Source organism: Pyrgilauda ruficollis, unplaced genomic scaffold, assembly GCF_017590135.1.
Source record: "Pyrgilauda ruficollis isolate IOZ18807 unplaced genomic scaffold, ASM1759013v1 scaffold8, whole genome shotgun sequence".
Lineage (NCBI taxonomy): Eukaryota > Metazoa > Chordata > Aves > Passeriformes > Passeridae > Pyrgilauda > Pyrgilauda ruficollis.
In genome coordinates this window covers 6,531,693-6,558,862 of record NW_024529932.1, presented here as the reverse complement: position 1 = coordinate 6,558,862, position 27,170 = coordinate 6,531,693, and the positions used below count along the sequence as shown (strand labels likewise).

At 40.1% G+C, this 27,170-nt stretch overlaps 2 protein-coding genes across 11 annotated transcripts in view; one reads left to right on the top strand and one right to left on the bottom strand.

Annotated features, from left to right (window-relative positions):
- Window positions 1–250: 250 nt before the first annotated feature.
- Window positions 251–24,088, top strand: MPHOSPH8 (M-phase phosphoprotein 8). 4 transcript variants are annotated; one of them, XR_005956828.1, is made up of 14 exons: window positions 251–558; window positions 4,188–4,343; window positions 5,232–6,080; window positions 8,962–9,058; window positions 10,739–10,864; window positions 10,951–11,039; window positions 12,193–12,333; window positions 13,183–13,269; window positions 15,105–15,259; window positions 16,859–17,013; window positions 18,323–18,450; window positions 19,088–19,171; window positions 20,056–20,323; window positions 23,957–24,088. XR_005956828.1 is itself a non-coding variant. In XM_041487359.1 (14 exons), the coding sequence occupies exons 2-14, from the start codon at window positions 1,370–1,372 to the stop codon at window positions 20,101–20,103; spliced, it is 2,175 nt and encodes a 724-aa protein (XP_041343293.1). In that variant the 5' UTR covers window positions 511–558; window positions 1,368–1,369; the 3' UTR covers window positions 20,104–22,396. The 4 variants fall into 4 exon arrangements, 2 of the variants coding, with proteins under 2 accessions (XP_041343292.1, XP_041343293.1); XR_005956827.1 differs by lacking the exon at window positions 23,957–24,088 and adding an exon at window positions 21,614–22,396; XM_041487359.1 differs by lacking the exon at window positions 23,957–24,088 and adding an exon at window positions 1,368–1,429 and having other exon boundaries at window positions 511–558; window positions 20,056–22,396.
- Window positions 24,089–24,198: 110 nt separating this feature from the next.
- The window catches only part of PSPC1 (paraspeckle component 1), a 57,832-nt gene continuing 54,860 nt past the window's right edge, over window positions 24,199–27,170 (bottom strand). For 4 of the 7 annotated variants that reach the window (XM_041487362.1, XM_041487365.1, XM_041487367.1 and 1 more), the window contains 3 exons: window positions 25,499–25,606; window positions 25,125–25,244; window positions 24,199–24,335 (listed from right to left, as the gene is read on the bottom strand). The gene's annotated coding sequence lies outside the window, so the exon portion shown is untranslated. Of the gene's footprint in view, window positions 24,336–24,964; window positions 25,245–25,498; window positions 25,607–26,517; window positions 26,692–27,170 lie in introns of all 7 variants that reach the window. The other 3 variants (XM_041487366.1, XM_041487369.1, XM_041487363.1) reach the window with 2 other exon arrangements.

Sequence of the window (27,170 nt, the reverse complement as noted above, 5' to 3'; positions counted from 1 at the left end):
CCCAGGGTCAGGTCGGCCGTGGCTCCGAGCCCGCCGTTCCGGCGGGAGCTGTCCCCATTCCCGGGCGGAGCTGTCCCCGTCCACGGGCGAGGCTGCGCCGGGACGGTCCCTGAGGCGCCTCCCAAGCCCCGCCCAGCAGCGGCCGCGCGGAGGGCACGCGGCCCCGTGCGTCACGGGCTGCGCACGCGGCCATTGGCTGGGGCGGCCGCTGCCCCGCCCCCCGCGCCCTGCCGCGGATGTCGCAGCGGCTCTGCGCCCTTGTCGTTCGAAACTCGGCCCAAGATGGCGGCGGCGGCCGGGAGCGGGGCCGAGGCGGCGGCGGCGGCGGCGGCCAGGCTGGAGGGGGCGCAGGGAGAGGAGGAGACGGCGGCGGCCGCGGCGGCGGAGGATGAGGAGGACGGGGAGGAAGACGGCTGCAGGGCGGGCAAAGCGACGGGCGCTGCGGCAGCAGCCGGCGGGAAGGCTGGCGGCGGCGAGAGCGAGGAGGACGAGGAGGAGGGGGAGGACGGGGAGGACGTGTTCGAGGTGGAGAAGATCCTTGACGTGAAGAACGAGGGGGTGAGTGCGCGGGTCTCTTACAGCGGGCGAGGGGCACGGGAAAAGAGGAATCCCGTTAAATTGCAGTGTGAACCGCGCTGTGCAAGGAGGCTTTTTGTGCCTTGTTCCGCATTCAGTCTCCGCAGCCAAAGATAAGTCTTCAGTAAGTTGTTGGTTTTTGTCTGCATTGTTAAACTGCTCTTGGCGTTGAACTGCGGTACTGTTTTGGTGGGAAATGTTTTAGTGCAGGGATGGGCAGGGTTGAACACTTAGAGGTGTTTTCAAGGTGTGTTGCCAGGGACCACGTTCAGACAAAACGGGGGAAGACCTCCTGAAATAAAAGAGTCTTCTTCTAATTAAAATAATAAACATAATAGTCGTCTTGCATTGTTTAAACTGAAATAGCAGACCTTGATGTGTATTGAAGTTCTTTAAAAATTTTCCTAAACCTCAAATAGAAAAAATAATTAACACAGAGGTTTTAAAAATTATTTTGTACCGGAAAGATTTTTACTTTAACTAATTGATGTTTTTTATTTTAGGCTTCAGTCAGCTACATGACATTATAAAATTCTGTCAATTCCATGTAAAAGATCAGAGTCTTGAAACCCTTAGGCTGGAAAGATCAGCATTTTCTTCAGTATTTGTTATGTTATTAAATTGCACCTTAGCTGAAACATGTCGACGTCTTAAGATTATCTTACACTTTCAGGGTAATGCAGTATTTATGGCTTTGCCCGTATGAAGTGTTGGTCAACATAAGTCAGGCTGGAAAACAAGAGGATTTATTTTCTTTATTTTTTTTTTTAATTCTTCCCACCCATCCCCAGTGATGGAACCTGAAATCGGTGGTCGTGGTGGTGAGACATTAAAGAGTACTGGGATACATCAGGTAACATCTCTTAAAAATGTGCTTGGCCCTGCTGGTCCAGGGTGTCTCTCTGCCACCGTTCCGCAGCTCTGAGCTGCGTGTGCCTGAGTTCTGCAGCTCTGAGCTCCAGCGGTGCGTGTAGCCAGCGCTCGCTGGTTGCGGCTTTGTGCCCTGAGCCCCAGGTGCCCTCTCAGTTGCTCTGCTGCGGTGCCTGGGCTCCACAAGTGCGGGGCGAGGCAGGAGCTCACACTCAGCTGTGACTTCCAGCAGGGCTGGGGAGGGCCATGTGTCACCGCAGAGGGAGCCGGCCACTGGGCAGCGTGGCGTGAGGCGGCTCGCGTGCTGTGTGCCACGGAAGTGTCACAGCTGGAGAGCCCTGCGCCGAGATGCTCTTCCCACACGCAGTACTGCTGTTGCTGGGCCTGGCAGTAGTGATGGGATGAAAGACAGCACTCCTAGCTTGGGATTGGGCTGGGGAGTTGGATAAATAAAACATTAACGTGACCTACTTAAGAGGACAAGCAGTGAAAGTTTGGAAATGTAGTCTCTCAGTGTATCAATAAAGCTTTTTATACTGCACCTCAGTTATACTAAAACAGGCTCTGGTGCAAATTCTGGTGCTCCCCAGTGGAAGTGGGAAATTTTAACTGCTGTTTAATGACATGGTGGTACCCTTTTCCATATAAGTTGGTTCTAGCTCATCACTAGTTCTCACAGAAGCAAGAGCAGTATAAAAATGCTTGGAAGCATTCTGTTTTCTCTAAGTGAGAACAGAGGGGGGGAAAAACCAATATTGAGTGAGAGAGTGTTGATAGGTAAGTGTGAGACTGTGTCTCTGTGAGAATCAATCTTCTGCCTTCACTTAAGCTGAATTTTGTAAAACTATCCCAAGCTGCATTTTTCTGTCACTCTCCATGTACAGGATGGAGTCGTTCAGCAGCCAGATGGTTTTGTGTTTGCATTAGACTTCATGTAACTTTCTCAATTAATGGAAAAAAGACATATAGTTTATTTAGTACCTGAGTTACAAGGATGTTCCTAACTCTGGAGCTAGCGGAAGTCCTGCATCTGAAAGGGTAAAACCTTGTGCCACCAGGCAGGTGAGAGTCCAGCTGGCTAGGACACAGATTTGCAGGAAAGGAGCTTGGAGTCCCCACAGGCAAGTAAGGTGAACATGAGTCAGCAGTTCTTGCAGCAGAGAAGGCCAGCAGCATCCAAGAGTGTAGCCAGAAGATCAAGAGATACTCGTGCTCTCTTCTCAGACTGCTGAGAAGCATCCCGAGTGCGGTGTTAGGTTAGGTTCTGAGCTCCCCAGGACAGAAGGACGTGTACATACCAGAGAGAAGGGCAATGAAAGCAGGAAGCTGAGAGCTGGATTTGCTTTGCCATAAGAAAAGAAGAATCAGGGGAGATCAAAGTAATATCTGTGTCTGACAGGGGGATGTAGAGAAGACAGAATCAGATGTTTCTTGGGGGTGCACAGGGAAGGGATGAGACAGACAGAGGACACAAGCTGGAAGACAGGGAAACCTGCATGGATACACTGACTGGGCAGGTACCTGAGCAGCCTGATGTAGGCAGTCCTGCTCTGAGAGGACATTTTACTTGTTAGCTCTGGAGGTCTTTTATAACCTAACACGCTCTGTAACGAGGAAGTCACTGGTTGCTTGTTTTGTAAGTAACCCCAAGAGAAGAAAGAGGAGAGGGGAATATGATTTTGGAAACTTAACTCCTAAATCAAGAGAGATGGGTTAAGCCAAATTCTAAGAGAAATGTTAAACTAAGATTTTTGAATATAGGGTATTTATTTATTTAGTTGTCTGTGAAGCAGACATTTTGCTTCTGTGAAGTAAAATACGGAAGATTGTAAGTAGAGTTGGTTAGTTGGTTGCTGAAGTTTAGTGGCATGTTTAGGCACTTGGTCACAGGTTAATTATGCTCAGGCAAAAATTTATCATAGACATTTAACAGTAAGTACCAATTGGCAATTACTTTTGAAGATTTCTTTCTCCAGGCTTGGTTAGCACTCTAAGGTGTTTCAGAGCATTATCAGTCCATGTTTGAAAGTGAGAGGTACTGTTTTGCCTCTCCATAGATGCTTTCCTAAGTACATTTGCCAAAAAATCATTTTTTTAATGGTAAAGAACTTTGTAATTTAGTAGAAAAAACCAGCTAGAGACTCCAAGGTGCAATTTTATCCCTCAGTGAAGTTCAATACTGTTGAAACAATTGGTCTCAGATTCTTGTATGTAATCTACCAAAATCTTTGTAACTAACTCCACTGAGATGCACACACTCAGATTTTTGTCTAAGTTTAACTTGATTTCATTGCTGAAGTTTTTTTCTTAATTGTTGACATTTCAGTTTATAAAAAATAAAATTTATTATAAATATAGCATAAATTATAAATTCCAATATGAAATTTGGTGAATGGTGTTAATTCATTAGAAGTCTTAAGGGTTTATATCAAGTTATTCAGCAAAGAGAAGACTGTCAAGCTTGAAATTTTTATGGAAAAAAAACTAAAAGTTTTTAAAAAATCGTTTCATAAGTGTCAGAAAACCCATTTTGATAAACTGACTGGGAATTTATGATATGTACATTGTAGTTGTGGTTCTGAAAAAATGTTAGATACTGGAAGTATTTTGGATAAAGCTATTCCAACTACAGAAATGCTGATTTTTATATACACGGAGTTGTATATCCACTGACATCCTCAAGAACTAGCTGATGCAATACTGTGCTATATTGTATTAAATGTTGTGGGTTTTTCTTACAGGGTAAAACTCTCTATAAAGTCCGGTGGAAAGGATACACCTCTGATGATGATACCTGGGAACCAGAGGCTCACTTGGAAGATTGCAAAGAAGTGCTTCTTGAATTCAGAAAAAAGATTGTGGATAATAAGCCTAAACCTGTTAAAAAAGACATACAGGTGTGTTTAAACTTCCAGTATGTTACACTGGAGACATAATCCCTATTTAGACTCTGCTAATGAGAGGAGGGAAGAAGGGAAGGCATTTGGAATGTGGAATTAAAAAATCTCATCCAAAACTTTTGTTCCTTGTGAAACTTAATATCATTGTTGTTCTCTGGTAGGGATTTTTTTTTGTTGACAAGTTTGCTTGTAGACTGAATCCATCTAAACTTCAATTTCATTTCTAATGGGACTGTGTAGGTAATGTATGGTCATTTTAGGTTTGTTTTGGTGACATAAATAGCCCTATTTCCCTGTCCACATGCATATTGTCTTGTCACTGAAGCGAGGCACAGTGTTCCAGTCATCCTTCTGCTTTCTGTAGGAGATCAGTGAGTTTTATGGAATCAATAAGTTTGGTAAGAGAGGAATACAGAAAGATTAGATGCCAGAGGGCAGAATATAGCTTTTTATTTTCTTCTTTTTAACAGCTCAGTTAGCCTGAAAAAGCAGTGTAAGGATCCTTTTTGAAATCTGGTACCCTGCTTCTTTGAAACCTGTAGGTAAATCTTACAACATCAAATCAATTGTTTTTGATGTAAAATAGCTCAGATTTAGTTGTGTTCTAGAATGTGGTTGTCGGGTGTGTAATTGGTTTACTTGAATTGTTTGTGTATTGATTCTCATCCAAGCAGTTAGTAATGTAATTTAGGTAAGTAAGCTAGAATTGTATTATCACATTTTGCAGTTTGGCAATGAGGAATGATCTTGGCAGGGATCAAAAGATTAAAGTGCTTAAATTTTTTTATCCCAAGCACAATCACTACCATTTTTGTATACTTGGTACCAAAGTGATAGTTTATTGGAGAAGGAAAAACTTAAATTTTTTTTTTCTTTACCTTTTAGAAACCACCTCTAAATGATGATATATTTGAAGCAGAGTCTGACAGCGACTGGCAAAGTGAAACAAAAGATGATGTTTCACCAAAGAAGAAAAAGAAGAAATCAAAAGAGGGAGAGGATAAAAGTTCTGATGACCTGAAGAAGAAGAAATCTAAGTCTGCAAAACTCAAGGAAAAACCCAGAACAGAATGTGAAAATTCCTCAGATACTTTGGTTTTAGATTCAAAGCCAAAAAAAAGGACTTTAGAAACTAAGGAGGATTCAAAGGACCCAAAGAAGCAAAGGAAAGAAGATTCTAAAGAAATCAAGAAAAAGAAGGGAGAAGATTTAAAAGTAAAATCTAAAGAAGATTCTAAAGAAAATAAAAAATCACAGAAGGAGAAGCATGGAGATGTTCAGTTGGACTCAAGCACTGTGGATGATTCAATTTCTCAAGGAACTGATTATGAAAATTCAGACATAAATTCTGAAAATAAAGATGAGAAACAAAAGATAATAAGTGAAGAAGAGAGATTGGAACAAGAAATTGATGAAAAAGATGCCATTACTGATAAATGTCTTGATGGATCAACAAGTAATGAAGATGATGGTATTGATACTAGGGCTAAAAGAAAGAAGAAGAAAATTCAGAAAGCAGAAGACTGTAGAGAAGAAGTTGGAAGAGAAGAAGTTGGAAGAGTAGAAATTGAGGATACTCATGTAGAGAAGAAGAGCATACACAAAAAGCAAACAGGTCAAGAAAAAGTACCAGGAGAGTTGGAGAAAGTGTCACCTGCTCCTTCACCAGTGCAGAAGGGTTTGAAATTGAGCGCTGATGAAAGGGTGTGCAAGCCCATGGATTCCCCTGGGGAGGTAAGCAGGGTTGGGGTGGGGGCTGGGGGTAAAATCACTCATCTTCAACGTACAGATACCTCACACCATGACTGTTCATGATGGCAAAGAGAAAAGTACAAATTGGAAAGGTACTGAGCTGCATGAAGTTAAAGAAACACGCACTGCACAATGTATAACAGACTGGGAAATTTCTGGATTCTGAACACTCTAAAGGGGGGAATGCTTTAGGAGGGGAGAGCACAAATGTGAAAAGATAAATTTATCCCTTTTACTATGTCTTCTTAGAATGACATTTCCTGTTCTTGCAAGGCATGCTATTGTTTTTAGCTTTGTTTGTGCCCACCTTCAAGAGTTTCCTCATCTGACTTTTTTCTGCTTGTGTAGTAAGGCAGAACAGGGTTGAGCAACACTTGCTCTCTCAAACACTGGCCATTCCATCAGGGCTTACATGTGGTGGCACCTACCTGGGAACTGGAATGCTGAAATCACTTCTGAATCCCAGGTCTTCCAGATAATTGTGTAGCAGGCTTGTCTTGTTAGAATTCCTGCAGTGCTTACAGCAAATGCATAGTTTCCTGACATGGTTTCATATTAAATAGAAATGCTGTACCTGTTGTGAGAAATGAGCTAAGCAAATACCAGGATATTTATTTTTCCTTATTTAATACAGCAGTGCTTTAAGAAAAGCAGTATTGTAAAGGCAAAAGAAGAAAATTATGACAAAAATATTTTTTGTAATGTTTCTGGGAATATAATTTCTTTCATCTGCTTCAGCCTGTTCTGATACAGTTTGCAGTTCATAAAACATTGTCTGCTCAGAGCAGCCACGTTCTGATTTTACAGAATTTCAGCCAAAACACATTGATACTTACTGGACTATATCCCACTTCTGTGACCATAATTCCATGGTGGAAAGTTTCTTCTGCAGGTTAAGCAGAAGATTGTGATTGTTCTGTGTATGGAGTAGGTCACCTTAAATAAGGGTGACCTACTCTCTATCCCCCATATTCTGGGGATAGAGAATTATGTGGCATAATCTCAGAGTAAAGCTACGCAGCAGAGTATGTTTGCAGAATCTTAGTGCTGGAAGTTCTGGAAAAGAAGGAATTACTGTGAGGCATAGGCCAGTTTCAGAAGGCTGTTTAATTAGTTGAAGTGATACGGTCCTTTATTACCCAAATATTTTACGTGGAGTTCAAGGCTATAGTGTTTGTGTGAGAGAGACAAGAAGAGAAAAAATCTTTGGAATTCTGTTCTATTTACCAGTAGTATAAAAATCCTGTCACCTTGACCATGAATAAATGAGCAGTAGAGGACAGTGGGTTTGCTTGTGGCTCTTCAGTCAGCATCCTCAGTGAGTTGTCTCTATGCTTTTGTCGTGCTGTGAGGTACCAGCAAAGTATGGAAGGCGTTCTGCTCTTTGCTTCTTTTGAGTGTAGAAGCCTCAAACAGTGTTTCCTGTAACTGGTTAGTTATTCTCTGGAGCAGCTGTGGACTTGCATGGGTGGTTTTGGTGGAGAGTTCTGCAGAGGTTCTTCTGTTCACTGAATTGTTGGCCCAAACAGATGATACTTTTCAAAGAAAGTCATCATGTGTATTTGAGGTACCTGCCTTTCCTTAAGTAACTCTGCTTATGGAGCACCAGCCATGTCAATTTATTGACAATACAGTATTTTCTGATTGGGGTCAGTTTGCATGCTGACCCATTCCTTCCATTTCATTTGCCTCCAAAACAAAAAGGGTATTTTCTGCATCCGATCAGCATTAGAAATCCGGCACAGAATTCAGGGTTACTGAGTTTAACAGCCCCACTGTAGCACGTATCTGGTAGTCCCTTTAGTAAGTTAAGGATTTCCTCTTAAATACCAAACATCTGGCAGGATGAACAGCTGCCTGTGCTGGCATTAATCACATCAGTGATCAAAAGCCAAGGTTTGTGGAGGGAAGGGGGGTGGTGAGGAAAGCAATTAAATCTCTCAGCTCTGCTAATACATAATGATACACCAAATTAATCTGGTTTAATTAAGGTTTTTGCTCTGTCACATGGTAGCATATCTATAAATTTTTGTGAGGACTTATTTTGGGGCAGTTTTTCAGAAAGACAGTGCTACTGCCTGTGCCAGGTAAGTGTCAGAGACTGATACAAGGCCATGCCAAGGATCCTTGTCCAACTCTCTGCAGTTAATTTGGTGAGTGGAGAGAGAGGATTACCAGAGAAGAAAGGCAAACTTTGGTAAAGAAAGCTTAATTCCATTTTGGCAAATATGATTATATATCTACATCTACAGTAAGTTTTTTCTGTGATATAGATACTGCTAAGCTCGGACTTCTGCAGGGATATCATGAATTTGGGTGGATTTTGCTGAGTGTCTGTTTTTCACAAATAACTGTTGCCATAACACTGTCTGTGTAAATTGCAAAGCTTGGAACCTTTTGTGTCCAGCTGTCAAGTTTTCTCAGTTGAAGTTCAACTCAGTGATATCATAATGCTTCAAATACGGTGCTACAAAATTGTTAAATACTCTGAAATAATTACATTCTATTCAGGCTTAATGGATTTGGAACAAATAAAAAGTTCCTAATTTTGAATTTCCTTCAGAAGGCTGGTTTTGTCCTATCTGCAGCTCTTCCATAAGGCAGCTTGGATGGCTGGGATGCAGTAAAATCATGAATTGAAGTTACTATGTTCAGGAAATAATACCTCCACTGTTAGGGAAGAAGCCTCCACAGACTTAACTCCTGACTCACCCCTTTAATTCTTAGGAAAGTCTAAAAATCTGTTGCATATAGGTTTCAGTAGTATTAATTGTAAATATACATTATTGTTGGAGTGGTGAAAGGAGGTTATTTTCTATTTTTTTCTCCACCACTAAAATTTGATCTTTGTTTTGAATTTTAGGAAAAAGAAATAAAGAAAACTGAAATTAAAGAAAAATCTCAAAAAAAGGAGCCTGAAAAAGAAGAAAAAACCAGAAAAGAACAGAAGGTCATAAAAAGTAAGTGCTAACTTCTTGAAACGGAGAAAGGGAATGACTGACCCTTCAGGACATTCTCTTTGTATTTCTACAAGGGCAGATATTGTGTAGTTTTGTAACACACACACACACACACACAAGAAGAAGTAAGGAATTCTGTGTTTATTTTAGGAAGCAAAAGTCTTGTGGTTTATGGCTTTGCTAATCCATGCTTCATGAGAATGTTAATGTATGCTTCATGTATGAAGCATAGAACTATATGGAAGTCTGACAGTTTTTAGACAAGTCAAGATTTTGCTATTTTTAATATAAGATTGACAACTGTGCTTCTCTGGCATGTAATAGTAACTTTTTTTTAGAGGAATTCATCCAACTATTGGCTGTTTTCAGAAGTGTTCTGATGATATTATGCACATATACTTTTTATAGTTAGAAAAATTAGTAGGGGGTCCCATCAGACAAATATCTTGCCTCCTGCTTTAGCCACAGAGACAAGTTGTGTTATACAACCCTGGATGATTAGATACACAACAAAAAATGTCTAGGTTCAGTTCCTGTTCCTAATAGTATAATGGATTATTAGTATTATTGCTCTTCATCTCAGAACAGCTCTGGATTACTTTTTTCAGGATAAATTCCTTCACTGGAGAAGCACTTTTTTCTGAAAGTAGCACAGATGCTCACAGTGCTTAAGAAAAGCAGTAAGAAGCAGAATGATTAATGATTGTTTCTGTGCAGCACTTGTCCTTTGTCTCGTCATCACAGATACTGAACCGTACTTCAGAAGTAGTAATTTATGCACAATTCTAAACTGCATTTCTTAAAAGGAAGATGGTACCATGTTGAAAGCAGTCAGAACTCAGAGCTGGCAGGGTAGGTGGAGGTGGACTGGCTTCCCTGTCTGATGTTAAGCTTGCTCCTGTGCTCAGAAAGAGAGCAGATCTTTTCTAAATTGGTGCTGGTCATGTACTTAAATTTTGTTATGTAATAGTCTTTACTGGCTCAAGTAGTCACTCCTGGTAATTGTCTTAATATTCTAGGCTTTAAGGTCATCAAAAGTGCATTTTAGTTGTTTAATGTAGCTTCAGAAGGAAAAAAAGTGAATATTTTGAGAATAACTGCAAAAGAGAAGAATCTTTGCTAGGATAGAAATGTATATGAGAATTAAAAGAGCAAGGTGTACAAGGAAAGGAGAAATATAAGAGATGAAGCAAAGAGATGGACTTGCATTGCTGCAGAAGGTGATTGAGAAGTAGTGGATGTGTGTCCAATGGAGACCACTGGTAGCTGAGATTTTCTGCATTCCTGCTTGCATCTCTAGTGCTCCAGTTCGTGTCTCTGCAGGGGGCTGAAATGAAGTTTTCTTTTGAAACTCACTGATACCTTTTCAGTGTGTTTCCAGTGCTTCTGCTGCTACGGTGATGGAGTGTTCACCTTCCTGTAATCACTTCAGTCTTATTTATTACAACAAATTAGTTTATTTCAAGTAAAAGCTTTTTATGTTTGTTTGTAATGTAGCCTTTGCTGCTGAGAGCCATTCCATGCTGACTGCCAAGGTTTATTTGAATGAAAAGTAGCAGTAGTCGTTTGTTAAGCTGATGATCACTGAAGCAAGGCCAAACATTCATTAGCTTGAAAATTTACAATTTGTTACTTATTTTACTTTTTTTTTTTCATTCCACAAAATTAAACACGTGATAGATGGCAAGCAGCAAGTCCTGAGTTTGGGTATGGACATGCAGTTAGAATGGCTGACACTAGAAGAATTCCAGAAGCATCTTGATGGAGAAGATGAGAATCATGTGTCAACAGAACCAATATCCAGTGGTGAGTATTTTCTGGCAAGAAGGGGTATTTCTTAGCTGACATTTCAAAGGGAAATATCCTATAACAACACTGAATTTATTTTCTAGCTCTCCTGAGAGATGCTGTTAAAAGTGGAGACTATATGACAGTGAAAATGGCGCTTTCTTCAAATGAGGAATATAATTTGGATCAAGAGGTAATTTTTGTGCAGTAGAAGTATTGGAAGACAGTAGCAGGGAAGAATACAAATTTTGATTTGTTTGAGAAGCTTCCCCCTCCTATGTTGTAGCAGATTTCCATCTCACCTAAGTAAAAAAGCACAGGGTGTCAAAAAGGAGTACAGGCTTGGAAGTTTCAGTATTTGTTATCCATTTCTTCCAAGAAAAAATGAAGTTTGATAGAACCATCCCGGTAGCTTTCAAGCCAACTTGCCCAGTATATTTAACTGACTGCATGTGGAACTTTGCATGCTACTAGGAACAATAACCATCAGTACAAGTGACTGAACTGTGTAAAACATTGTACATGGGAAACAAAACTCTGAAAAGCCCCAAAAACCTGCAAGTTGTTTGACACACTGGAACCACTTCACTTCATAATTAGTTTCCTGCCAGTTTGTCATCAGCTGTGTTCTTACTGGGTTTACTTTCAAGGATCTATCTTCTTGTTGAATAGGATTGTTGTTCCGTTTTTGAGTTTTAAAATCTCCAGTATTGATATTTTTACTGGTGATCTTGTATAGTTGTGTTATGTAGCATTTTGAGATCTCCACATTATGCTAAGACTTCTGAGGTGTCATAGGGAAGATGAGAACTGAACTACTGAGGCCAGCATGTGTTCTGTGAGTTGTGAGTTTTGGTGAAAAATGCAGGAATGAATGAGGAGACTGGCTGGTTGTAGTGTCCTTGTACTTACACTCTGATAAAATCAAAAAGCAGTGTTGTAGGAGCAGCTGACTTGAGCCATCGTGGTTTTTCTCCATGGGTGCTGACAGTTTTGCTGTCTTCCCCACCCTCAAATACCTTACAGCCTTTCTTCCTGGTTCATTCTGGTTTTTCTGCTTCTTGTTCTGATCCTCAGAATGTTGTGGATTTTGCAGATTGTGGAGCTCACAGTGTGAGACCTGCAGACCAGAGAAGTGGGAGGTGATAGTTTGCTGGTATCTGGCAACCATGTATGTGTGAATTCTTCTGCCAGGGAGGGAAATCTTTGTGAAACATGTTGATGCACTTGAAATTTTTGTCTTGCAGCTTTGATTTATCTTGAAGGTTTTTGGGTTGGTTTTTTTTTTTGTTTTTTTTTTTTTTTTAATTGTTATTTTTCTGTAATGGCAATGATTTTTTTTCCAGGACCCAAGTGGAATGACCTTGGTAATGCTTGCTGCTGCTGGAGGGCACGACGACCTCCTGCGGGTGCTGATCAGGAAAGGAGCTAAAGTTAATGGTAGACAGAAAAATGGAACAACTGCATTGATACATGCAGCTGAAAAGGTTGGCTTGGTTATTATTCTGTTTGTGGTTCTGAGCTCTTTAACTAATGTTTAAAGGTGGTACACAATTTTTTATCTTTGAATGATGCCTCAAAAGTATTTAGCGAGATACAGCAGGGTGACTAATAATAATTTCAGCAGCTGTGGTTATTGTATAAATAAGTTCTGATCACAAACCCTGCCCTGAGCAGAGAATATCATAGGAGGAAAAGTGGAGGCAGAGGGTATCTCTGAATTTTTTTGTCTGAGAGCTGACGTTCTTGTGGTAGAATTGCTTGTTATGATAGCTGGCTACACAGGATCTAAACTGGAGACACTTAAAAAAAATCCTTGATTAAACAGGATTTGGTATTTTAAAGCAATTGGGCAATGGACACAGTGGCAAGCTCTTCCCAAACTAAGACCAGCTAAAGCAGCAAGTTAGAGCAAGTCAGGGTTTTATGGGTGCACTCTTCTGTTCAGGTGGGTCCGTGTGCTTTCCCATGTACAGTAGATAGAAAGCCAGCAGGGAGCCTCATTCCAGTTTGGTGGCAGATGCAAATACACTGCTTCCTTCCTGCGATGTTTATTATTGCAGGATTTAGAAAAAAAAAAAAAAAAAAAAAAAAAAAAAAAAAAAAAAAAAAAAAAAAAAAAAGTAGGAACTGTAAATAATTAAGACTATCCACTTGCCTAAGTCTGAAATGCTCTTTATTAGCCATGGGAGAGAACAGTGTTAATTATTGTGCAATGACTCATGTTTTGAATTCTGTGGATGAATTTTAAGTAAATGTCATTTTATATTCTGGAACAAAACCAGAATATTTTTTACTTACTTGTGTTGTGGGTTTGATTTGGTTTTTTCCCCTAGAATTTTCTGACAACAGTAGCTATTCTTCTGGAAGCTGGAGCATATGTGAACATGCAGCAGAGCAGTGGTGAGACTGCCTTAATGAAGGTAAATTCTGTGTTTGTCTTAGATGATATAATAGGAATAGTTTTGTCAAACTAGTAAAACATAAAAACCTATTTGTAGAATTCATTTCAGGAACACATCCCATATTTGAAATAAAAATAGCATTCATAGTTAGTCTAAGCAGAGTTCTAATCCATTTCTTTAATGTACTGTAATATCCAAACAAGAAAACAGATGCCTTCAGCATGCAGCACTAAATGAGGCTCATCCTCTTCTGTTGTTTGGTTCAAAGAAATGCAGATGTGGTCTTCCAGCTGAGATAATCAGATTGTCAGCAGGAAGAGAAAAAATCCAGAAAGGAAAATCTTTCACTTGGGTGCTGCTGTGATTGGCACTTGCTGCTTTATTGAAGGCCAGAAATAAAATATCCAATTTACAGTCTCATTCCCAGTGCCTCTTCTGCACCATTATTCCCTCAGTCACAAAGGAAATCTTGATTTTTTTAAACATTTTTTTTTGTAATGGGAAAATTCTAATACTCTTAAAGAAGTCTGTGCTTTTTATATGTTTTTTTTTTTAATGTGGATGAATTTCACCAAAGTTCCCCTTTGGATGAAGTTGCTGTATTTATGTGTGGGCTGTTTGTGTAGTTTGTTTGCCAAAGAGGTTACAGAAGCTTTCCTGCCCAGACAATGTGGTATTGTTTCTGTTCTGCACTCTGTGAGGCTTAACAAGTGGGGATTTTGCATTTTCTCTGAAGACAACAACTCACTTGTGGTTTGCTCAGCCACTTCAGTCCAAAATCTCTTCAAAATTTGGCTACTTCCATGAACCTCAGTCTTGACCTTTTTTAAAGTTTTTATTAGTCTTTGATGCACAGCTGTACAAACCAGTTAGCAATTAGCAGTTACTGACTTGATAAGTCACTCTTATTTAACCTTAGGAGTTTGATCATACTTTTTCTAGGAGAGAAGAAAGATCTTAGCACTCAATTCCTTTCTGTCAGGTTGTGTGAGATTTTTCTGGGTTTTTTGGTTTGAGGAAGGCAGGTGGGTTGTTCTCTTTATGGAAGATGATGAATTGGATGCACAGATCCAAGTTCAGAGCAGAGCAAAGTTTCAGAAGCTGTCTTCTGAAAGGTTTTACAGTGATAAAAATGTTGTATCTCTTGTGTCTTTTCCTAATTTATCTGAGTGAAGTGTTTGAAAACAAGTGACCAAGAGCATGTGTTTGCTTTTTTCAAAGTAAAACTTTTTTTAGATTTTCCTGTGCTTTTGTTAAGTTTATGGTTGATATGCCCTGAAATTCTTGCTATAAGTAAGAGTGAACAAGCCTTGAACATTTGTGCTGAGGACAACAGTGGCTTTCTAACATAGCTACATACCAGTCTGAGACAAATTTTGTAAATTTACTGCATACCCAAAGTACCATTTTAAACTGAGACGCATAGAAAAACAGGCACTTGAAAATTTTACTTCAATAATTTCTAAATAGTTCTACAGAAACGTATTTACTCAGGTAAACAATTGCAAGAAAATTTGCAGTTACTGAACTCCAGCAGATCAGATGTTTTCACAGAACTTCTGGGATTTGCTTTCTCTGTTTTTTCTTTTCTAATGATGTCTGCTTGGTAATCCTGACTGTTGCTGCTTCTGTAGGATTGGGTCTGTAGTATTCCCCGGATAAAGATAAAATATTTATGGAGTGTGTTCCTGAGTTTCAAGCTGTGTTACCATTCACAGAGCAAATAATGAAAGTTCTGAGTTGTAACTAATTTTGGATTTTAATTCACTTGTGCAGTTCTGCTTACTGTCATGCTCTGTTCTGATGGGTTTGTCATTGTTTTCTGTCCTTCCATCTTCTCCCTTCCCACCCAGGCTTGTAAAAGAGGGAACTCTGATATAGTGCGGCTCATGATTGAAAGTGGAGCAGACTGCAACATTTTGTCCAAGCATCAGAACAGCGCCATGCATTTTGCTAAACAGTGCAATAATGTACTGGTGTATGAGCAGCTCAGGAGCCACTTGGAAACGTGAGTAAAATGTACTTGGAAGTTTGTTCTGCTGAAGTTTGCAGTGCTAGGCATGTCATAGTTCTGGTTTAAGTCAAGGAAAATGTATATGGGCAGAAAATTATAACCAGCAGTCTCACTATTTGATGCCTTTCCAGTTTGTTTCCTCTTTGACATCTGCCACCTTCAGTTTTGGCTAATCTAAATAATGAGTTTTGGAAGATCTTGACCATGAAGTTTTGCCAGTGAAGTAGCAGTTGAAAGTAAATATTGATGATTGCAAAGTGATGTCTGGGGGTATCACTGTGCCGATGTGAACTGTACAGGGAGTAACACAGTTCTTGATAATTTGGGAAGCCTTTAGACTCACTACCTGAAAATACCAGTTCAGTGATTTTTGTCAGTCAGAAAGGAGAACAGTATAGTAGTAGTGAAGCTGAAAATAAAATTATTAAAAGGTCAAAATGTGAAATTATGAAACAACAACAGAAAATAACCCAAAGCCATGAGACAGGTTCTGCAGGCCATCCTACTAAATGATCTAGTGATAGGTTTGAATTGGGAGAATATTTTTGCACAGCAAAACTGAACCACGGATCTCATTGTTGCAGAATTCTGTGGTCACAAATACATGGGATTTTAGAAGGGATTAAGTAGATCTAAGGAGATGGGATTTGGCTGCAGTTTCTAGTTTTGGATGGCTCTTAATCAGATTGCTAGAAAATAGGACAGTGTATCAAAAAAGAACTACTGTTTAATTTCTCATATTTAATATGGCTTTGTCAAGCATCTGGAAAATAGGCTACATGGGCTTTGGGGCTTGCTTAGGCATGGTAGTTCTTGTGGTTTCTTTCCAGTGAAACACTGAAGTTTTAGATTCTGCAGATGATAGTCTCAGTTAGCAGGATGGGGAAATGTGTTCTGAATAATAACTGAAAAGCCACAGAGCTGCCAGAGGCGGGACCTCTGCTGTGCTAAAGCACTTAAAACCCATTTCTGACCAAGCAGCTTTCTGAAGGGGATTACTGAGCAATCTGCCTGCAAAGGTGCTAGGCACCACTCAGTTATGTGGTCTCTCTTGGAAGGCTGGGCTGCCACTCCACCTGCTTCCCTAACCTCCCAAAAAAACAAACAAAACCCCCACTTTGCCTGCCTTTTAGTGGTGGAATGGCTACCTTTGCAATGTTTTATTCACAGAGTTTAACTTGGAACTGCATTTTTCTAGTAGTATTGTCAGTAAAATTACACAGGGATGTACTTCTTTATTTTTACTTGCAGGCAGATTGATAATTCAGTCAGGCTGGGAAAGTGGGGATGTCTGTTTAGCCACCAGGTATACATTCATGTCTGTGGGATATCTTACTGTATATAAAACCTTCAAAATATGTGGCTAGTAAGATCCTTTTTTTTTCATCTACTGCAGTGCATTTTTATTAACTTTTTTTTTTTTTTGTGGACCCAGTAGTTGAATTGCACAAACAGATTGCTGATAAAATATTTTATTAACAAAGTATTGGTTCATCTATGCATAAATGCTAGTGAGGAAGGCTCTCACCAAGCTTATGTCTGGTAAAATAATTCACTGTGTGAAGCACAGGCCTCACTTGTTTGGTCTTTCAGGCTTTCAAAAGTAGCAGAAGATACCATCAGGAATTATTTTGAAACTCGCCTTGCTTTGCTGGAGCCAGTGTTCCCAATTGCGTGTCATTGTCTCTGCGAAGGGCCAGACTTTTCATTGGATTTTAACTATAAACCTCCACAAAATGTGCCAGAAGGTAGGGAGGGGTTTGTTGTTGTGGTGGGGGTTTTGTTTGTTTAAAAAAGGTAAAAAAAAAATGTTTAAAGCATGTCTTAAATTATCTTTATGCAAAATTATTTTTGTATGATTTTGCAGTACATCACATTAAGAATGCTCTGATTGTGGAACATAGGGAGAGCAATTATATTTTGATGTATTATGGGTAGGGTTTGTGTGTATTATTTTTTTGAGACTTTTTAATTGCCACGTGCAGAGTGTCATCTTCTTTCTGTTCACGGGTTACATTAGCTCAGTGACGGGCATTATAGGAAAGGAGTGGTTTACCTTTACCTTAGAATTAATGATTCAGGAAGATCTAGGCTTACTAGATTACCAGAGAAGATCTTGTAGTGGATCCTTTTGTTTCATGGACAGTAGGTCATGTGCTGAAGGCTTGGAATGTATTCCCAGCAGTGCCCTGAGACAATTGCAGTCTAGAAATACTAGGAAAAGGAAGCAGCTGCAGTCAACTTTGTTTTGCCCACAAACCCTTTGAAAAATATGGGAATCAAATTCCCAAGGTATTTGGGAATGTTTCGTTATTCTTCCAGGAATTCAGATGCTATTCTCTGCTGCTTGGCTTATCTATGTAATTTTTTATGAGTATATCAGGGAAATAGCTACTGATACTGACTTTTCTTAAAGTGATAAATCAGTGTGACTATTAGAATCCATTTAAACTGAGGTTGAAAGTGGGTATGTCTGCTCAGTTTTCAGAGTTGTTGGATAAGTCTTCCAGTTCTTATTATAGATATCCCATCTTTTAGAATTAAGAAACTTAATGTAAGTTTGTGTATTAAAATGAAACATCTGTGGGTAGTTCAAGTTGCTGCTTATTGAATTCCAGTGTGGTTCATAAAGATCCATAATGTCTGGGCTCAGTTGTCTGTTCTCTTGACTAGACCCAAACCACACTAAATTCCATAACACTCTTTGGGTAAACCTGAAACCACAGAAGTGAACTGTGCTGAGGATTGCTGTTTCCATTTTACATTCCTTTCTATTAGCCACATAAAATTTTTTTCTGCTGTGAAAAGTCCTTAACTTGGTGACCAAGCCAGTTGTTTTCTGGATCCACTGGTTTGGGAAATGGGATTTTTGCATGTTGGTTTGTTTATATATATATAAATGTATATATATATATATATGTATGTATGTATATACACACACCATATAATGGTTTTTATTTATATGTATTTGCACCTGTCTTCAAAGGTCCAGTGTACACAGTTCTAGATAATGGATCTAATTTCAAATTCATGTAACTGAATTGTCTTCCCTTTCAGGATCTGGAATTCTTCTCTTTATTTTCCATTCAAATTTCATCGGTAAAGATGTTGTTGCTCGGCTCTGTGGACCATGCAGTGTACAAGCTGTGGTTTTAAATGACAAATTCCAGCTCCCTGTATTTTTGGTAAATCTTTTCATATAGCCAATTGACTGTAAAACTACTTCATAAAGTCGTTATAGAGCAGCCTGGGATATCTCAGTGCCGTAATTTGTATTTGTGATGAAACATACTTTTTATAATGATGATGTTTTTCTAAAATGAACCTTAATTTTCTTTGGATATGGAGAGAACTATAAAGTTTGATTGTACTAAGTTCCATAAAAATTTATGACTTAAAAGTTAGGGACATAGTGCTGGAGAACCTGATTCTAGGTGGCCCTGCTTGAGCAGGGAGTTGGATTAGATGCCCTGGAGAGAACTTCTCCAGCCTCCAACCTTCTGTGATTCTGCAACTGAGGCTTCATCTCTAATTTTTGAGAAGCGTCTCATATTTTTGACCCAAGTAAATTCTTAAATATTTTCTTAACAACCTACCTCAAAGTTCTTATAATTAATTTCTAGTTTGTTTTCTTTAATCCATTAAATGCATCACTCTGCACAATGTTGAAGTCCTCTTGCTTTCTCAGTTGTTGCATCAAAGGTTCATACACAATGTTCTTTCAAAAAAAGCATAGTGAAAATGTTATATTGTTAGTCCTCTCACACAGCTCTTTCAGCCATAACCTACCATTAACTTTGTCCATTTTCTTTTTCCTTATAGGATAGTCACTTTATTTATTCCTTCAGCCCTACTGCAGGCCTTAACAAGCTTTTCATACGGTTGGCAGAATCTCCTACTGCCAAGGTACAAAATGTTCTCAAAATTAAATGTGTGTGTTCATTTGTTGTACTCTTCCATAGCCTGAATGCTTCTAGCTGTATATTGCAAATGCAAAACTTAAAGATTGTCCTCTGTCTCCTCATCCCAGTTTCTATCAGTTACAGTTACATCCTGTGACATAGTCAGAACTTGGGAACATTGCCATGTGTTAGTTCTGTTATAATTAAACATTTTTATGTTGCTGTCAGAATAATTCATACACTAGGATAAACTAGTGTTCCAGCTAAACATCTTCTCCATCTATATTGTGTATTTGATGACTGAAAGATACATGGAGTGGCCACCTTTTTTTTTTTTTTTGCATACAGATGTTTTTGCTTGTGTGTTGGAAATATTTACTGGGGTATGCACTCTGCTTTTAAATAGTCTGTTGCATTTTACGGGTGGTTTGGGGCAATATTCCCCACTACATGTTGCAAGATGAATCCTGTTCTGGTAGCATTTATTTTATCCTAGAAAGACATAGTAGTATATTTTCCAGATCTTTAGATTTAAAAGTTGCACTGAAGTTATACTCTTAAATGTTTTATTGTACTTTCTTTTAATTTCTTTTTTAAGTGGAAAAAAGCGTATTCAGATGGAAGTATATGTTTGTCTGGTTCAGATTTGGGGCTAACTTGTTCAAACACCACCTGACGCTGCAGTATTCTACTGGAGTCCTTTAACAAGCCATCCATATCTCAGTAGGGCTACTATAAACTGATTTTATTAAGGACTTTGTAATTGCTCTTTTTTCCTTTCTTAGTCCGTAGCAATTGTGTGCCTTTTCTTGTGCCACGTTGGGAGTGCTTAACACAGTAATCACCTGTGGCCAGCACTGATATGGAAACCTTTGTTTTCTTTTACAGGTAAAGCTGCTCATAGGAGCTTACAGAGTGCAGTGCAGTGACCTCTGAGCATGCCGAGTGGACTGACACTTTTTTGGATATACTTCTGATTCCTCTCTTCAGAGACTGACAAAGCAGTTTGGAACTTTTTGGCACCACACTCTGAAGACTCAGTTCCCAGCTCGCCCGCTTGTTGGCAGTCACAGCAAGTGTGTGTTGGAGAGCAGTTGAATACGCTGCACTGGTGGGACAGGGTTGTCAGCTTTTTTTACTTTGTACAGATGTAGATGTAAGTATTTGTGCCAATACATATAACTCTGTTTTTCTTTAACTTGTGGAGTCCAGACTGCATATTTCCGCTTTTCCACAATGTGGAATGGTGCATATAAGAACTATTTAAGGTAATTACATGAAATGTCTTTTTTAAAGATCTTCATTTGTAAACTAAAGTTTTCTACTTACTCTAACGTTTCTATGTGAAATGCAGAACTGTCATATTATTGGAGCCATGGGCAGAAATTACACTTTAAAATGACTGCATTAGGTTTAACTTTTAAGTTGCTGAGGGCTGTGTTCTGTGTTAAAACTGCTCCTGTTCCTGTCTCTCAATGAGACATCAGTTATGCTTAGAGTGATTCCCTTTGAACTAACAGAGTTCAGTCTGCAGGCATGAACAGACACCTGAACAGGCTCCATTCACAGAAGGGTCACAGTCAGGTTCCCAGTTAAATCTCTGCTTAAACCTGCTTTGGTGTTAGAGAAGCAACTGGTAGTTTTACAGACATCTTAACTTTTCAGGTCTTAGTTGACATCGGGAACAACAACCACAAGCTGAAAATAGCAAACCAGAAAACTTGTGGCTACCTTCACTGTCCAGGCACTGCTTTTTGTAGACAAGAAGATACATAGAGAATTTCAGATGTGCTCAGCCTGACAGATGACAGAACACATGTTGTCTTTTACTTCAGAAATTCAGTTCCTCAGTGCAAAAAGCTGCTATCTTTTTATTTTATTATTATTATATTATTGTTTTATTTAAATGACCCATTTTATCAGATGACAGCAGTTTTGTAATGGTCCTGTGCTGTAAAATATAAATGTAATACTTCTGCATGGAGTATAGAATATTTTTCTTTGTAAATTAACCAACATCTTGAAAGGTAGGAAGAACCAAACCAGATCGTGCCTTTGCTGTTCTAGTTGTCATGTGTAGTTTACATGCCACTATGTGCCTATATTATTAGCAAAACTATTGTGCATAAATTCTTGATGATTTTGACTGCTCGCCATCAAAATGGTGCAGCTGTATGAAGTATCCTTTTAAGAACTGTGATTTTTTTAATATAAAGTTCAGTTAACCAGTTTTTAATTTTTGGTTCTTAAAGTTTTAAATCTTTCATATTTAAGAGATGCCAAATGAGTAACAAAGGACACAATTTTTGCGGAATGTCACATTAAGCTATATAAAACTAGAACAGCAGCATGACATAGGAATACTCATTTCTGTTTTGATTTAGAATAGTTGCTTATGTTTTTGCACAGTATTGATGAAATCTTAACAAATTTGGGTTTTGAACAGACTTTATACCTCCACCTCTCTGAAATATGTTAGATACCTCACTTTGCTAAGTGTGAACACCTGAGATGCATGAAAAGCACTGGCTGAGAATCAGGTACGTCACTGCCAACACTTGGGACTTTGTGTAGCTGAAATTTTAGTCACTGTGCATAACCCTGGATGATGCATAAGGAAAGGGATGCTCGTGTTTCCTTATGCTGGAGTGCCAGGTTTCATCTACATGGCTGCCCCTCGCAGTCACTGCGGCGCAGGACGTGTGGCAGCACAGTGTGTGTGCGACAAGCTCTGTACAGCACCTGCCAGTGGGAAATGCTGGAGCTGCTCCAGGCGGGGATAAAAGGTGTTTTGAACAAATGTCCAAATGATAGAGATGCTATTTAGAAACTGTTGTACAGTCTAACCTAAAAATGTCTAGTAATGCTCCAAGAGTTGATAGAGCAAGTAGTTTGTCAAAGGCTGTTGATTTGGGGAGTTGTTTTTTTATCTTGAGGCACTTGGAAGAGAGGGAGGAGTTCTATAGAATATGGGAATGAAATCTGGGTTTCATAATGCTTTTATTAGGGATGGATATTTTGCAGCCATCTTTCTCTTTTAGTTGGCAGTATAAATTCAGAATCCCTGTTGAAGATGCATAAGAAGTGTATGAAAAGCTGTTTGAAGCTGGGTTTTGTCCGTTTTTATTGTATGGGTTTTGTCCGATTGCTGAAAAAGGTTTTGGTTGACAAAGGATGAAGAGAAAGTAGCTACAATAAAAAACAATTATTTAGGCACTGTGGAGAAATACCTGTGAAGTACTTGCTCAGTTTCTTCTTGCTGCCACCAGCAAGGGCTGCAGCTGCAGTTCCCATGATGTGCAGTGGTAGCAGATGGTTCTGAAGGCTCAGGGTTCTTACCTTCAGTGCTCCAGCACCAGAACTGCTCTTCCTGGCTTCTTTCACCGGTGCTGAAGGTTGGTGGGTGATGGAGCTGACCATGTCACAGGTCTTCTGTGCTTTCTGCACCCATGTGCAAAAACAAGATGGGTTTTGATCAGTCTGAATTTAAGAAAGCTGTGTACTTTTCACCTTCTGAACATGTCTTAAAATGTTTGAGGGAGGGACAAAGACAAGTTTGGAAAAAAAACTACCTGAAAAAGACACCACACACTACAAATCTGAGCGGAACTGAGGCAGCAGGAAAAATTAAGCTTTAAAAGGGTTTCTCAAATTTCAGATACCTCAAGTATAGCAGCCAGCAGTAAGGGACCAGGCAGAAAATGGTTCTTTCTGATTTTAGGTCACCTGTTTTTCCACAGCAAACCAATCATGTGTGGTAGCTACAAATGAATCTTTTTTCCAGAATGTCTGTCTGTAATACTTCCTACATGATCCAAAGTGTAAGGAACTCCTCTGATCAGTTACTGGTGGCACTGGTGGAGTTATAGTAGAGGAGTCAGACCTTCCCATTGTCTTCCTCTGCTGCTGTGTCTCTTGCTCTTAAGGGAAGGCACTGCTGTGCTGCTGAGACACCCAAACCATGTGTATGGGAACTGAAGACATTGTGACACACCCAGGGAGACGAGGGCCTGTTCCAAAACTGGACTCACTGCAGCTGTGTGGGCATGGGCCAGCAGAGCTTGAGGGGACAGGATTACCCATCTGGTGACATCTCAATTTGTAGCACAGACTCCTACTTCCTGATGAGAAGTCTTGCACCGTGAAGCTGTTACTTGTATGGACCTTTCCTAGCCAAGAACAGTTTGATGAATTTGGGAAGAAAGCCCTGTTAGGCCTGTTACAGCAGCTGCATGCCTTACACTGAATACAGCACTCCAGGGGGAGGGGGGAAGGTGCTGTCCTGGCCCCTCCCACCTGTAAAGGTTGTGCTGACAGAATTTTTCTCAAAAAGGCTTTATGAGGTCACGTGAGACAACCCAGATGGAAAAGCTTGCACAGGAGATTTAAAGGCTTTGGATGTTCCCTCACCTTTCTACATCTGCCAGCTCTGCTGTGTCAGTATCAGAGTAGTTCTTTCAGTGAATAGCAGGATTAAGATCCCTAAAACCACAGGTGAACCTCCAAACCAGGTCCCCTGCATCCACCCTTCCTGAAACCAAATGATTAGCAGGAAGCCCCCAATGGTTCCACATTGGGGAGAGTGCAGGTAAGTACAGCCACACAGTACTGCTTTGCACTGTTTTTATTAGTGGTATGGTGCAATACTTCCATGCACTGAAACAATGGTACAAAACTGCCACCGTACTGTGCACCACTGCCATGAGCCTGGCTCCATCTTCTCTACGCACTTGTCTTACACAGCCAGATTAACAGGATCTCTTAACCACCCTCACCTCCTGTTCTCCAGCTGGAAAAACCCCTGCTGCCTGGCCCCATGGCTCCTGTGCTCCACAGCCTTCTGACTGCCCAATGGCTTCCATGGGGTTTGCTCCCACATCTTCTTGTCTTCAAGAGCCCAGAACTGGGTACAGTATTTCAGCTGCGTTCTCAGAAGTGCTGAACGGAGAGATTGCTCTTCTGGCCCCTGCTCAGCCATGATCTTCTAATGGAGCCCAGCGTGGGGGTGGACACCTTCATCTTCTCTTGTCCCTCAGGACCCCAGATCAGCCTCTGCAAAGCTGCTTCGCCACCAGGATCTACAACTGCATCAGCTTAGTTCAGTTCCCACTGCAGGATTTAACTGCGTGAGGTTCCTGTCAAGTCTTCAATTCATGTCCACTGAATTGCTGATTTCAGGAAATAAAAAATAAACATCCTGTTACTCATTTAATTTGAAACAGTTTTAGAATAGCTATAGAAATTTGAAGAAAACCCTCGTGGTATGTTACAGGCCAGTGTTCAAATCACATCACATAAAATTAATATTTCTTTCTTCATGTTTTTTCATCTTATTATTGAGCTACTTTAAGACAGCAGGCATTTGTAGTACAACTCCCTACTCAACATCACAGATGACTTACTCCCCTATGATTAGCAAGCATTTCCTTCCAGTTCTTTTCAGCTGTCACTGGCTCATACCATTTTTCTCTTGGTAATTAATACTTTCATATTCTTCTAAACTACCACAGCATAAACAATCCACATTACTGCTTTTTCTTTAAACCCTACCACTTTCCTATTTTTTGTCATATATTATAGGGCTTGAAAATTTTTTCTTACTTTTTAAAAGGCTTTTTTAAAATCCAACACCAATCAGTTAAACCAAGGAGCAGTCATTTAATATATCATTTACTCTTATTATTCTTGTAGAACATACAAACTTTAATCCTTTTAGTTACACCCATTTCCCTTAACACTGCTGTTTCTAGAAAGAAAATCTGCTAGAGTGCAGTCTCTCTGAAAAGGGCATCAGTACCTCAGTTGCACGTCAAAGTAGGCCAACACCATCTTTACTATGAAATGCTGGGCGGGTACCACCTTCTGTGCCAAAGGCTGAACACAGTAACATCACAAAAGCTGTAACTTGTCTCCTCATACAGGAAGAGGACTTGGAGCTCACAAGCAGATGTATTCACCTTCTTATGTCTTTTCCGAGTTGAGGTATTGATGGGGGACACGCCACCTCCAGGCTGGGTTCTTTTTTGTCATTTCAAACAGCCCTTTTCCCTCAGGTCTCACAGGTCCATCCAGCTTGTCTGCAAGCAGAGAGAAAACAGCTTAACTGAGAATGATCAGTTTGTCCTCCTACCTTCAGCCATGTGTGATAGATTTAGTTACTATTTTATTAGATAACAGCATTATTTGTTTGCCCAAGAGCACTGAGAGCTACGAGGAGGGAAAAAAAAAAATCATGCATCAAGCACAAATACAATACTAACAAACTGAAAACTGAGTACAAAGTGTACCATTACAGGAGTTTTAACAAGTGACAACACGATTATATTCTCACCCTGATGATCCTTGTAACTCCAAGGTGTAGAGCAGCATTTTGCATGTCATGACAATGTAACAGCCTCAGTTCTGAGGGTGGGCGGCCACCAGCAGCTTCCCTTGAAACCTAATGCATTCAATGGAGAGGAACATTTCAGAGAAGTTAGTATGATTCAGGCTGAGGAGTTACAAGAGACACTTGAGTGATATCTTCCTTGCAAGTGTGCATTTGTCATCAAACTAGAGCACTTAAGACTCAAATGGCAAATAACAGAGCAACACATCAGCAAATATAGTCGGATAAAGAGCTGAGAAATGCCATGCTCCGGCTGAGGCAGCTGGATCTCCCTCTGTTCAGGAAGCCCAGGAGCAGGCAGCCTGGCACAATACTTAACAGAAATTCCTTAGGCCATTATACTTGGTCAGCCAGATTCACAATCTGAGGTCCACACACATGAATGGGGAAGAGGAAGAAAGGTTCTTATCACTTCACTGAGACAAGGAGTTGTTATTTAGCCAGTAAAAGGAAGGAACACTTGTATCTCCAAGGAACCTTGACCACCCCTTTTTCCCTTCACAGGAAGGAAATTCTACACTGACAGAAAAATTTGGAGATGCCTGGGAAACCTGCCAAACACTGAGGTTCCCAAATGGCTCTCGTGCACAGCAGTACTCTCGTATGTAATGACAAGCAAGACTGAATTCCAATGGCTACATGGTCAATACAAAATGTCCTCTGGATTTAAAAAAAAATCTGAATCAAACTCTGAAAAAATTAGGCATTTTCTGTTTTACTACTACTTTTCTGACAAAGAGCTTTAGTAGCTGCTTGTCTTTTTTAGATTTTGTGAGCAAGTGCTTGTAGCTTGCTTATTTCAGTAGTCTGGTTTATATTGCAAATTGTTGTGTGATAATTTTTATATAGTATATTTTTAAAAGTTTTTTACTAAAACTTTTAAACTATTTACAAAATAATGGGACTCCTTGGTTAAGGTCAAAAGCAGAACCACAAAAAGAGGTGTGCAACAACTTTCCCACCTCGTCAGTGCCCCTTCCAGTGCAAAGAACATGACAGGGTCCAGGCTGGGGAACACAAACTGGACAAGTCACACGTGCTGAGCTTGATGGGATGCTCCCATGAGCGCTGAAGGAACTGGCTGCTGGCCTTGCAAAACCACTCTGCATTGCTGACAGTGTGGCAACTAGGGAGAGCTGTGCAAGGAACAGGGGAAAGCAAAAGTCACTCAATCTTCAAGAATGGCAGGAAAGAGGACCCGGGGAACTACAAGCCCACAGAAGGTGATGGAACAACTACTCCAAAAAAACAATTTCCAGACCAAGAAGGTAAGTGGCAGCAGTCAGCATGGATTTACAATGAGGTCATTTGCAAATTCTTAAGGATCCCAATTGGAGAGCCTCTCTGGTGAGGTGACCAGTTCAGTGGATATTGTCTGCCTTGGCTTAGGAAATCTTTTGACACTGCCATAGTATCTCCAAGTCATGATACTGACAGACTACTCAGTGGACCTTGAGGTGGACTAAAAACCAGCTGAAGACACGGGCTTAGAAGGTTGTCAGTGACATGAAGTCCTCTTGGACTTGAGTGAATAGCAGAGTACCCCTGTACTGAGGCCAGTCCTTTGTAGGATGTTAATTTCTACCCTGATTGATAGGACAGCATGTCCTCAGCA